Raw genomic sequence first — 14,660 nt, forward strand, 5'->3', positions numbered from 1 at the left:
CAGACCCAAGAAACATTTATGTACCAGACGTCCACTCAGACAGACCTTAGGAACTTAAATGTACCAGACATCCACTCATACAGACCCTAGGAACTTAAATGTACCAGACATCCACTCATACAGACCCTAGGAACTTAAATGTACCAGACATCCACTCATACAGACCCTAGGAACTTAAATGTACCAGACATCCACTCATACAAACTCTAGGAACTTAAATGTACCAGACATCCACTCAGACAGACCCTAGGAACTTAAATGTACCAGACATCCACTCATACAAACTCTAGGAACTTAAATGTACCAGACATCCACTCATAAAGACCCTAGGAACTTAAATGTACCAGACATCCACTCATGCAGACCCTAGGAACTTAAATGTACCAGACATCCACTCATACAGACCCTAGGAACTTAAATGTACCAGACATCCAATAAGACAGACCCTAGGAACTTAAATGTACCAGACATCCACTCAGACAGACCCTAGGAACTTAAATGTACCAGACATCCACTCAGACAGACCCTAGGAACTTAAATGTACCAGACATCCACTCATACAGACCCTAGGAACTTAAATGTACCAGACATCCACTCATACAGACCCTAGGAACTTAAATGTACCAGACATCCACTCATACAGACCCTAGGAACTTAAATGTACCAGACATCCACTCAGACAGACCTTAGGAACTTAAATGTTCCAGACATCCACTAATACAGACCCAAGAAACATTTATGTACCAGACATCCACTCATACAGACCCTAGGAACTTAAATGTACCAGACATCCACTCATACAGACCCTAGGAACTTAAATGTACCAGACATCCACTCATACAGACCCTAGGAACTTAAATGTACCAGACATCCACTCATACAGACCCTAGGAACTTAAATGTACCAGACATCCACTCATACAGACTCTAGGAACTTAAATGTACCAGACATCCACTCAGACAGACCCTAGGAACTTAAATGTACCAGACATCCACTCATACAAACTCTAGGAACTTAAATGTACCAGACATCCACTCATACAGACCCTAGGAACTTAAATGTACCAGACATCCACTCATACAGACCCTAGGAACTTAAATGTACCAGACATCCACTCATACAGACCCTAGGAACTTAAATGTACCAGACATCCACTCATACAGACCCTAGGAACTTAAATGTACCAGACATCCACTCATACAGACCCTAGGAACTTAAATGTACCAGACAACCACTCATACAGACCCTAGGAACTTAAATGTACCAAACATCCAATAAGACAGACCCTAGGAACTTAAATGTACCAGACATCCACTCATACAAACTCTAGGAACTTAAATGTACCAGACAACCACTCATACAGACCCTAGGAACTTAAATGTACCAAACATCCAATAAGACAGACCCTAGGAACTTAAATGTACCAGACATCCACTCAGACAGACCTTAGGAACTTAAATGTTCCAGACATCCACTAATACAGACCCAAGAAACATTTATGTACCAGACGTCCACTCAGACAGACCTTAGGAACTTAAATGTACCAGCCGTCCACTCATACAGACCCTAGGAACTTAAATGTACCAGACATCCACTCATACAGACCCTAGGAACTTAAAGGTACCAGACGTCCACTCATACAGACCCTAGGAACTTAAATGTACCAGACAACCACTCATACAGACCCTAGGAACTTAAATGTACCAGACGTCCACTCAGACAGACCCTAGGAACTTAAATGTACCAGACATCCAATAAGACAGACCCTAGGAACTTAAATGTACCAGACATCCACTCATACAAACTCTAGGAACTTAAATGTACCAGACATCCACTCAGACAGACCCTAGGAACTTAAATGTATCAGACATCCACTAATACAAACTCTAGGAAATTAAATGTACCAGACATCCAATAAGACAGATCCTAGGAACTTAAATGTACCAGACATCCACTCAGACAGACCTTAGGAACTTAAATGTTCCAGACATCCACTAATACAGACCCAAGAAACATTTATGTACCAGACGTCCACTCAGACAGACCTTAGGAACTTAAATGTACCAGCCGTCCACTCAGACAGACCCTAGGAACTTAAATGTACCAGACGTCTACTATAATTGCTCTTTGTATTGCAAGTCCATAATATATTATGTTGACATTATCAATTATTTGTTTTGTTTTTATAATGAGCGATATCTTTATACAATCCAGACCTGTTATAATGGAGAGGTTCCCCCAGCATGTGGCTGACCTTCACAAAGACAGCAAACTCAAGTTTGCTAAGGAATATGAGGTGAGAAAAGAGGACAAATATGTAAGCATTATGCTCAAGGATTGTTAGAAAAAGAAACCATAAAACAGGTTAGTGTCTGCTCATTAATTGTCTTATTGCAAAAAAGAAACTGTTGATATTATTTCTTTTTGTTGTGTTTCCAGGACCTGAAGGAGTTGAGTGCCAAACACCCCTGCAACGCAGCCAATGAGGATGGAAACAAACTCAAGAACAGATATGTCAATATCTTGCCATGTAAGTATGTGTTATAATGTAATAAACATGACGGATTGTATTGCTATCATGTTAATATTGATTGTAATGATATCTTTTGAAGATTTAATGTTCGTGTATCATATATTTACGGTATTTAACAAAATTAATGTACCATGTAATTGCTTTACTACAGGTAATTATCTTCAAAATCATACTGCATCACCATGAAACTGTTTTATCCTTTCATAACATTTATGGATATTTGTTAATATAAATTTACATTTTCTGTTACATTATTTGTAATTAATGACAGATTTTAGTTACTTACCATCGCCATGCCCTTCCTTGGCATGGATTAGTGATAGCTCTTAATATAGGTTTACAATATTATTTTCACAATAAATATTTCGTTTTTGTCAATAGTTGACCACAGTCGAGTGAAGCTGAATCCCACAGATCCAGAAGATCTGTCCACAGACTTCATCAATGCCAACTATATACCTGTAAGTGTATGGCAGTATTATTTAATGCCCCACCACCGCCTTGAAATTGGAAAGGACTGGGACATATGTCTCGATTTCCTAAATGTTGTAGAATAATAATATTAGCTTTAAAACCATGAGTGATAGAATAATTTATTACGAAATAAAGATTTAATTCGGGAATAAATAAATAAAAAAACAGATTTAGTGTACATCTTTTTGAAATACACAGCAATTTCTTATTCTGTAATGACATAATTCTGTATGCAATACATCTATAATAATATATTTTTTTTATTTCAGGGCTACAACTCCCCGCGAGAATACATAGCGTCTCAGGGCCCAATACCCAGTACCATTGATGATTTCTGGCGCATGATATGGGAACAGAATGTAGCTATCTGTGTCATGCTGACCCTATGTAAAGAGGATGGAAGGGTATGTGTTACAGCTATAGACCAGGTTCCTGTAAGAGTCTCTCCATACTACTATATGGACTTACTGTAATTCAACAAATAATTGTGTAAAATCACTTGAATATTTATTACACTGTTGCAAATGTAAACAGATACAACATTTTTTTTAAAAAGCAGGTGATAGCAAACTTTTAAAACTTTGTGCAATTTTGGGGAGTTGGCTCAAGGACATTTGATGCTTACCTAATGACCTAACTGAATATACATTTACTAGTACAATCCTTATTCAGTGGGGTTAAGATTGCACCAAAAATGTTTTAATATGCATACTGCTAAAGGTAGATATATATGCAGCCAGGGCAGTTGCTTCAATCAGCAGTTTTGCCAATTCGCAAAGGCGTGGTGGATTACAATTTTGCCGAATCACGTATTCAAGGGTATTCAGCAGGATACTCTCCCTTTAGGATGAGTATCGAATACCATTAGCTAGCAGAGTTGGATTGATCAAAAAGCGTTGTCTGTATATTTATGCAGTGACTATATATTTTTTTCAAATTTCAATTTTGCTATATCTGTCTACAGAGAATGTGTTTGTGGTCATGATATCATTGTTGATAGAAGTTTGGTTATATGATGTGGTATTTGTTGTCCCAGATCAAGTGTGAACAGTACTGGCCTATGGAACGAAACGAACCAAAACAGTATGGAGACATAGTGGTGGAAATCACCTCCTGCTCAACTGTCAATACCTACGATTACAGGATCTTCAAACTTACTCAGGTAAATAACACAATCATCTAAAATTCACATTGGTAAGATAAAAACCCACTAACAAACTCACACTGTAAGTTATAGTTTTACCTAAAACTCAATCATGAATTAATTAAATATGGTATAAACCCACTAAATGTGAATTTGGTATCACATACTGATAGGGCAAATAACATAATTACCACCTCACATGCAAACTCATTGAAGCAAATGATAATGTATAAGGCTTTCGTCATTTTTCTTTTCAGGGCGATCAAATTCGAACTCTCAAACATTTCCACTTCTTAAACTGGAAGGATTTCTCTGCAAACGTTCAAAACGATGTGATGATTGACTTCATACAGAATGTTCGAGCACACATCCAACCCCCAGACAAAGAAGGACCAATGATCATACATTGCAGGTTTGAAACTCTTTCACAACATTGTGTTTGACAGTAATGTGATATGAAGATTTCTGAAATGTTTCAGTTTCTTTTTTAAGAAATGCCCTTTAGGTGTAAGATTTTGCACTTACATACCCGGTATATCAAGAGAAATACTGTTAGTTCAGGTTGTTTTATTTTTTTTCACATTATTTCTGGAACTAACTAATACATAACTGAACCTTTTTTTTTTTTTTTGTTCGGAACTAAAAATGTAATTGTTCAAGGAAATTTCATAATTTGAATAGAAGATGATAAGAGCTTCAATTTTTGGTCACAGGCTTAAAAATACTTAAATTTCTGTTCCTTCTTTTGTAGAACTTTAATTTAGGTCCTTGAAAATTGAAAGAAAAATGATAGAATATACCCTTGCTCTTAACATACAGTTCTTTTTCTACTGATTAAAGAATAAAAATTTCATTTCCAATGGTACATGTATCATCAAAATTTTGCCGTTGTATTAAATAGAATTATTCTTCTGAAATATAATCAAAATGTCAATTTTATGTTATTTCAATCATAATATAAAGGTTATTTTTTTATTCTCATCCCTCATTAGTTCAAGAATATTACCAAAAGTCTTCTAAAATGGAGAAAACATGCAGCGCGAGCACTTATTAAACTATGTAGGAGGAATCTGTATGAACTATGTGAATTCATTTTACAGTGCTGGAGTAGGCCGCACAGGGACATACATGGCCTTAGATCAGCTCATCCAATTCATTGAGGAGCATGACTTCAGTGAGAAGATTGATATCTTTGACCTTGTTCTTTCAATGAGGAACTACAGGGTGTTTATGGTGCAGACAGAGGTATGGTTTAACCACTAACATATCTGATATTTACCGTAATTAGAATTGTACCCTACAGGTAGGGTGTTAAAATTGTACTTTCTGCTCCCATTGTATGATTGTAAAAGGCAACTAAACTTGTTGTTTTTTTCATCGTCCTAAGTGACCTATCTTCTTTTATCGTCCTAACTGACCATCTTCCTAACGTTCCCTTGACACTGCTTCCATTTGGCCTTGAGTTAAACATTCACCACTTTGAGAACGGCTTTAGGTTCTGTTCTCTGTCCAATCAAGACAAACCATAGTCTTTAAAGTTTCTAGATTTTGTTACTGCTTAGCACTCAGCAAAGAGAGAGTGGGGCAACTGTTTTTCTCCTTTGTCCTTATAATGTGACTGGGTGGGGTGTTATTTGGTGTCTTTGACAGCATACTTTAATGAGATAGCACTATAAAAAGGGCAAGAGTTTCACTTTTACATGGAGATACTACACAAATATACTGCAGCCTCCTATCACATTCACATATACAGCATATTACATACAGCAAAGGCCGTTCTTAAATTATTCCAGCTGTTAATAGGACATTAGGCCTTATAAGCCAAACCTAGGCCCTATAAACCAAACCACCAGAATTTAAAATATAGCTAAATCCTTCTGATATTTTCTGTGTAACCCAAATATCTTGCTACAGTTACTTAAATAAATTTAGCTCTTGAGTCAATTCAATCTAGCATTTTATCATCAATTGATATTTGTACATAAAAGTTCTGTTTGATTTACTCGGCTTTCTGATAACTAGCCTTGGTGATAATTGATGGACTTCTGTATTTCGCTTTTGTTCTCATGGCAATGTGTGTTAAATGATCCGAACTGTTACAATATATGTTAAAGGTATACGTAGTCATTACTAAAATGGCTCCCTCCTTGTGTTACAGCAACAATATGTGTTTATCCATGATTGTGCTAAGGATCTGATAGAAAGAAAGAAGGCTCGGCTACAGAATGATGAGGAGGATGACATGTATGTCAACAAGGCATTCAGTATGTATTTTCCATATCTCCACACTTAAAAAAAAATATGCAAAAAGACTTTTATTGGTGGTTTTTCTTAAATTAACACTTTCATGAATGATTTCAAGTTCCCTCCTGTGATTGATATTAATATTTCTACCACAATATGTCGTGTTATTCCACTCTCAGGCCATTGTATAAATGTGCTAGGTGTTGGATAAATATATTGATATTATAGTGGAAAAACAGCTTCCGGTCATTTGATTGGTCAAGACTTTAAACTTTGACTCGAACTGTCAGATTCTTTCTTGTTTTCACATTCATAGCTTTAGCTATCGACTCCAAATTCATAATTGTCTTGGTAGGGGGGATTTTGGTAGAATTAACGCACAAAGGCCGGATTTTAACTTGGTTACACTGGTTTGATGATTATTTGGCGGGAAGAAGATGTCACTTTGCCATAAACATGTCCGAAATGTAATTCGACAGCGATTTTTATTGATACATTCTTAAAGCACTGAAGATTTCTTATTATGATATTACTACGTCTTATTTGCATATGTTGGCAAATAATGTTTTTTTAATTTGGCCTTCTTAGAGATGATTGAATTGTGGTAGAAAAAAAGGTCACAAAACACTTGTAAGAATTTTTTTTACAGTTACAAAAGAACCTCGCTAAAGCTTTTTCTTTTGTAACTTTTGAAAAATAACTCAGTCGTGTGAAATAAATTCCATAATCAACAACCTTAGTTACCTTGTATGGCATATTTTTAACTAGAATATAAATTTGTGGATTTTAACAATCTTGTGCTAAGTTAATTATTGATAGTTAATTAAACTCAATGGTGTACCAAGTATGAACATCATGAGAATTGAATAAAATTGTCAAGATATAACTAATATATATATTTGTTAATACAAAAATTGTACACTTTTTTTCAGATCAAGATGAGGATGAAAACTTGTACCAAAACACAAACTTTCAACATAACACAACCGCCAAAACTGAGCTTTAACCAAACAAAATTACTCACCTGAAATATATAGTGTAGTTGGACATATCATTTACATGTATGTATATGTATATATATATATATATATATATATATATATATGCTAACTAAACTGTGAACTGTTTTAAACATTCATTACTGAAGGTTACCAAGATATTGGTAATTTGCTTCAAAAATCTAACATTCCTACTTATCTCCAATGAATGGATTGTAATGTATTACAACGGAAATAATCGTTTTATGCAGTAAATCAACTTTGGAATATTTTATTTTCATTTCCACTGAAATGGCTTCTAAGAGAGTTAACTTTGAATTGTCTATTTGTACCATCTTGTGAGCAAAATATGATATAAAAGTGGCATGATGTGTTTGGGGCTTTCATATGTTACAATTACATGTTTCTTAAAACAAACACACGTGGTTAAACAGTTACATTGTCCTAGAGTAATTCTGCGTTTGTCAGATTATTTTTGATATTTGAACATATGTAAAAATACATGTACAGGGTTAAAATAAGTTGATCAAATTAACTTAAACATGTATGGTCTGCTACATATTTGCAAATCAAGCAGATGTTTTGATATTAAATTTCTTGGGTTTTGTATTTTTATCCCATTTTGTGCTCAATAAATGACATCTTGTCATTAATACATTCCATTGGATGCATAATTTGTATTTACGTAAATGTGTATACATAGTGAATTTTGTTATGATCTAAATCCAAGAATTCCCAATGTAAGTGATATTTCTCTTTGTTTCTTTTGAAAACTTTTTGTGTTGATATTTGCATGTAACTGTACATGTGAATGGTAGCTATATAGCTTTACTGTTGTGATAGTGAAAAATTGCTGAAGCCAATGAGTACATGCCACTCTTGGCTCTATCGATTGTCACTACTCATGTATATATTACAAAGGGAGGTAATTATTTCAGATCGAAATGAGTTAACACTTAAAAATCAAATCGATTGTCACAGTATATTTTACAAAGGGAGATAATTATTTCAGGTAAGAATGAGTTAACACAAAAATATCAATCAAAATAGTTTCGACACAATCAATGGAATTTATTATATGAATTCTGATATCCTCTGTATAGTGCAGAACTTTTCTGTGTGAATTTCTGCTTATAGCTTATAATTATAATATCTTGGGAAAATGGAAAGGTTATCTAAGAGTACCATGTAATGATGACCATCAATAATAGACTATAATATATAATAGTGACGGTATCAATCAAAAAGCATGATGTATTTGGTACACAATGTATTTAGCTTTATCTCAAAAGTGTAATGTGATATGTACTGCCAATCTTTTGGACTTTTTTAAAAGTTTGATTTTCCATTGAATGTGTCTGTATTTGGTATGATATTTTTTCTAAAGAATCTCTCAATTATTGCCATTGCATTTTTTTTTTATCAGAATGGCTGTTGATTTGGGTATTTAATTTAATGGGTTTTACTTAAACAAGAAGAGTGTCAAGAATTTTTAATGAATATCTATTCATTGGCAGAATTTTTTTTAAATGAAATAATGAAAATATCATTGATAAATATGCATATATAAATTTCTGTTTCAAAGATATATGCTCTTTTGTTCTGGAAAGTTGATCGGATTTTCACCGTTTGGTTTATTTTTCAGAATCACAGATTTATTGTTTGATATACATTAAAAATAATTTTAGAATTATTTTGGCAATAGCAAATTTCATGTTTTCTGTAAATTTCATGTTTTCTGTAATTATTTTCCTCGTGATATGTTAGAACTAGCTTTGAATAAAAATGTATATCATGTGTACTTAAATTTAAATATATATGTATTGTCTTAAATGGAAATATTATCAGATATCTGTGTTAGTTACCTGTATCATATCTTACTTATATGTATATATTCATCATATTTTGTAATGTTTTTTTATCATAATTATGTACAATGGCTCGTTACTTCTTCGAAGAGTTGGATGATCTCCCACATGTTATAGTGCTTCCAACAATAGTTACTGTTGTTGACCAATAGTGCCTTGTTTAATTGTTTTAATTGTTTATCACTGTTACATGCGGCCTTGAAGGTTCATATTTGCATCAAGACACGTTTTCTTCACTTCATTTTGGTTATAAACCAGAAACATTTTTTTAAATGTACAGTAAAATTGTTATGACGAATATGTCTATTAAGGACATTTGTCAATATAAGACATATTCAACCGATCCATTCAGTGTAAATTAATGTATAAATCTGTAATTGACTTCTACATTAACATTCCTGTCAGTCTATATTTCACATTGTCTCTATCATTGATTGAACAAAAAGAATATTTCTGATTCAGATTGTCAAGAATTGATCCCACAGAACTTTAAAAAAGAAAACGAAGTGTTTAAAATACTCTTCTAAAAAGTTGAAACGTTTTATTGCCCAGATCTGTGATACATTATTTGAAATAGTTTATATATCTTTGATATAAAACATAGATAAACAATTTTGTCATACACATATTGCAAACAATTTTATGAGTTAATGCTTTAAATCAAGTTTCCTACTACATGCAGATCTTAATGGCTTTATACCTTATCAATATACATTTCCTCAAAACTTTCAGGTTTACATTATCTATTATTGTTTGTGTCAATTTCTACAAACATGTAAGGAACATTACATTTTGATAAGTACATGCCTCTACACTAGTTGCAGAGAACACTTTTTTTGGTGTTACTCGAGGCATCCTAGTTTGAAATGTTACCCAAACTTACATTTTTTATATTTCTTTTATAAAACATATCTATTAATTTGCATTCCTTCTTTGCAAACTTTGTGTGCTTTCATCCGGTGTACCTTTGTGTTTTTTCTACGAATACAGTTGAGTGATAATTTATCTGTATCTCTCAGCATATATGTTTTAAAATAAGAATTTGTCACTGATGTTTTGTTTAGTGTATGTATACAATGTACATGTATGAATTTTCATTTATAAATATATCTGTGATGTTTGTTTCTCAGCAATACAGTAAGGGATATTTTTTTCTATGGACTTACATTAGGAATTTTGCATAATTACATGGTTTTTTCCTAAATCATGTAACTATGACACTAAAATTGTACTTTTCATTGGATAGAACTTCAATATTCCATTTTTGCATATTACAGCTGGATATCGATTCCTCCCTTACGGGTATGCATTAATTGTGACGTTATTATTTTTGTGAGAGAAATTGACGTTGTTTTCATTGAAAAATATGACGTAACACTGGCAAACATGTGACGTCACAATCAATACATACTTTAATATTCAAAGTCAGAATATTATATGCCAAAATATCACATTAAAAGGTTTTGTTTCAAGTGTTTGTATAATATAACCAGGAATTATTTCAAAGTATTAGAAAACACTCGAAAGTTAAGCATGTTTTTCATGCACTCTTTGTTACTAGTACTTTGATAAAAACAAAAACGTTACTAAAGGTCTCAAGGAAGTATTTGTAAATAACCATACTCAATGAATTATCAGAAATATGTAGGAGATTGAAGAGTAGAATATTGTAACGTTTTATACCTTATTATTCTATTAACACTATCCAAAGAAAAAAACTTTTGTAATGTATATCTGATGTATTTGCTTCGTTCGCAGCTTAAAATTTCTTAGCTTTGTGGTTTTGGAAATTTCGGTCGTTTCGTTTGCATCAGGTTTTGGTTATATGATATACAAGGTGACTAACGTGGTTATGAGAGGTAAAACGTGATACATAAGTTTTTCGGTGCTAATCAGTTGTCATATAAGATTATAGTATCCTTAATCGTAACCAGTGGGTTTTATATACATAATTAGACTCTTTTATGGCGATGTTAGTGAAAGAAATAGAGAACGAATATTGTGTAAAGAAAAACTCATCATTGGTTTCAATTTTCTTGGGAGAAACAAAACTGAGCAAGAACAGAGTATATTTAATTTTCCTCCCAAGAAATTATTTGATCTGATATTTATTCACAAAAGTCATGTTATCCATAAATGATTAAATACTTAACCTTTTTTATGTAAATAATTACATATTAAAATACTTTTTATATATAATACAGTAGTTGTTTATGGTAATAATTGCAAATATTGAAATTGTTGCTACTTTCTAGTTTAATAATTTATCAAATATTTATATTCTGAAAAATTTATACTTTAAAAATTTCACTGAACGTAGTTTGCTCATATAGTCAAATTATGTAGATGCTAGATCAGTATATGAAATGATATCTTTCCAAATATGGAACTTTTCCATATTATTTCTTGTTTAGGGTATATTTTGCACCAATTAAATGACAATACAATTTAGATATTACTCTTATCTACAAAAGACACAAGAGAGAAAGCTTTCTTGATGTTTAGGCTACTTTTACTTTTATTAAATAAAATCATATGTTAAATTTAAAGCTGTTCCAACCAGTTAGAATATGTATAATTGGAAAAGGATAAGCAATTAGTCTGTTTTTTATGAAAACTTAATAGCATACAAGATATGATTGACCTACTCCTTCTGCCATCAAACTTATGAAAGTAGTTTTCACGAGCTTTAAGAAAAAAATTTTTTTTATTTTTTTTCCCCAGAAAATCCATATGTAATGTTCTTTAATGTTATTCGTACAACTTGAAAAAAAAACTGGATATGGCTTTCATTTATTAATCGGATATGATTATAGAGATATATGCATACCTATATATGTTTGATTATTATAATTACTATGTAACATTGTAACAGTATGTCGTTAAAGACGACATGCATCGTTTTGACACTGAAAATGACGTTTCAATGGAATTGAGATATGCTTTGCCTGTATATTATTCAGGTATATATTTTCAACATAATCAATTTGAGAGCAAAGAGAGACGCTGATTAAAGTTAATACTCTCAATATATGTAATAAATTGTTTTAATTCACTATTTTTATTGAAAATATCGCTAAGTTTTACAACGAAATAATTTTATCTACCAGATGCAAAATATCTCAATACTAGCTTATATTATTTTTGAAAAGTTTATTTTGAAAATGAATCGATTTACTATATATATATATATTATATTTTCATATATATTATAACTAATAAACCATTCCTCACCTAATGAGTAACTGGACTTCTTGTTGTATTATATTTGTTGGCGTGTGTTATCCGTTTCGGCTGTAGTGACCATGGCACAGTGTACAATATGCAAATCTCGTCTTTACGCACTGCCTAATGAATATAAATATACTGTAAATCTCGTCTTTACGCACTGCCTAATGAATATAAATATACTGTAAACCTACTTATCTTCATGCTACTTAATTTTGCTTTCTCTTGAATTACTACTGTTTACAGCACTTTTATTTCGTAATTCAGACTTTTAAAATTTTTCGCTTCGATATGTTTTTGCGATTTCTTATTGTACAAAAATAGGCGTTTAATCACTCGCGAAAACAAATCGACATTTTTAACAGAACTTTACCCACTTGATCAATTGTAAATTGTCTTGTTATCGTCAACAATGAACTGCTACATTGCTGTAGCGAGAATATATACTTGCAGCTAAAACGGTTTTATAGACTTTCAAAATATCACTTGAATGTCTCATTACATGAAAAAATGACCCAACTCGGTAGATTTCTAAAGTATGAAGTCGGTAAACAATTATATTCCATGGAAATGTGACACTCTTAAAGTTATAGATGCCGTATTTTTTTATTCAAATCGCTTTTTGTCCGTGGTCCGCCGTCCGTCCGTTAACAATTCTTTTTATCGCTTTTCTCAGAAAGTACTGAAGGGATCTGTCTCACATTTTATATGTAGGTTCTCCTAGGGCCTTAGTTGTGCATATTGCATTTTGGGACCAATCGGTCAACAAGATGGCCGCCAGGCAGCCTTCTTGGATTTTGATACTTAAAGTTTTATCTATTTCTCAGAAAGTACTGAAGGAATCTTTCTCAAATTTCATATGTAGGTTCCCCTAGGGCTGTAGTTGTGCATATTGCGTTTTTGGATCGATCGGTCAACAAAATGGCGGCCAGGCAGCCATCTTGGATTTTGATAGTTAAAGATTGTTATCGCTATACCCCACAAAGTACTGAAGGGATCTTTCTCAAATTTCATATGTAGGTTCCCCTAGGGCTGTAGTTGTGCATAATGCGTTTTTGGATCGATCGGTGAAAAGATCCCTCTTTCCATTGGCAGCCATCTTGGATTTTGATAGTTAAAGATTGTTATGGCTATTTCTCACAAAGTACTGAAGGGATCTTTCTCAAATTTCATATGTAGGTTCCCCTAGGGCTCTAGTTGTGCATAATGCGTTTTTGGATCGATCGGTCAACAAAATGGCCGCCAGGCTGGCATCTTGGATTTTGATAGTTAAAGATTGTTATCGCTATTTCTCAAAAAGTGTTGAATTAATCTGTCTCAAATTTCATATATAGGTTCCCCTAGGGCCCTAGTTGTGCATATTTCGATTTGGGACCGATCAATCAACAAGATGGCCGCCAAGGAGCCATCTTTGATTTTGATAGTTGAAGTACTGAAGCGATCTGTCTCAAATTTTATATGTAGTATGTTTGCAAAAGTTTGAAAAGCAGAGAAAAGCTCCCTCTTTCCATTATCAGACATAGATCATTCTTTGGTGGGCGCCAAGATCCCTCTGGGATCTCTTGTTTCAAACTCACAAATCAAGAAGAGTTTTTAATGTTATTCAACACCAAAAGTAAGGAGCATTACATTATACATACAATACTTACAATGTATAGGTTGTAGTTTTACAAGTACAAATAAGAACTGAAATGATTTTTAGCAGTACTGCCAAAAATCATTTTATCTACGTCAGACCATGAAGCCAAGTTGTGGTCTACAATTATCATTTCATGGTTTTCAATGGATCGCAGTATTGTTTTGAGCAATAGAAAAAGAATATGCAAAATGAATTACATTAATCATGTTTCCTATTACTCTATCGAGTAATATGCAATATAATGCTAATCACAAATATGCTTTCAAATTTATAGAAATTCATTACATTGTCGTGTGTATTTTCTCGTCACAATTTTTGCTTAATACCTAATGGTAAGTTAAGACCCAAAATCAAATAACACCGAACAAATGCATTAATTAGTTAATGTAGATTTGCCCCCATGTGCAACGTTATAAACCTTGATCATATGTCGGCCAATTCATACTTTCAAATGAGAACCTGTTATCTGGGTCACCATCGGCGTGCATCTGTCAGAAAAAAGATAATGCTAGTTAACATAATACATGGATTA

General features: G+C 32.9%; 1 protein-coding gene across 1 annotated transcript in view; it reads left to right on the top strand.

Moving 5' to 3' along the window:
• Positions 1 to 12,511, top strand: part of LOC138325233 (receptor-type tyrosine-protein phosphatase eta-like) — a 61,140-nt gene extending 48,629 nt beyond the window's left edge. Inside the window, exons 32-40 of the mRNA XM_069270778.1 lie at positions 2,215 to 2,296; positions 2,440 to 2,530; positions 2,915 to 2,994; positions 3,277 to 3,411; positions 4,044 to 4,169; positions 4,409 to 4,563; positions 5,252 to 5,396; positions 6,310 to 6,415; positions 7,328 to 12,511. Of these exons, the coding sequence (XP_069126879.1) occupies positions 2,215 to 2,296; positions 2,440 to 2,530; positions 2,915 to 2,994; positions 3,277 to 3,411; positions 4,044 to 4,169; positions 4,409 to 4,563; positions 5,252 to 5,396; positions 6,310 to 6,415; positions 7,328 to 7,401 (994 nt within the window). The 3' untranslated portion in view covers positions 7,402 to 12,511. The remainder of the gene's footprint in view (positions 1 to 2,214; positions 2,297 to 2,439; positions 2,531 to 2,914; positions 2,995 to 3,276; positions 3,412 to 4,043; positions 4,170 to 4,408; positions 4,564 to 5,251; positions 5,397 to 6,309; positions 6,416 to 7,327) is intronic.
• The last annotated feature ends 2,149 nt before the right edge of the window (positions 12,512 to 14,660 follow it).

The sequence above is a fragment of the Argopecten irradians genome, chromosome 1 (genome assembly GCF_041381155.1).
Source record: "Argopecten irradians isolate NY chromosome 1, Ai_NY, whole genome shotgun sequence".
NCBI classification, from domain to species: domain Eukaryota; kingdom Metazoa; phylum Mollusca; class Bivalvia; order Pectinida; family Pectinidae; genus Argopecten; species Argopecten irradians.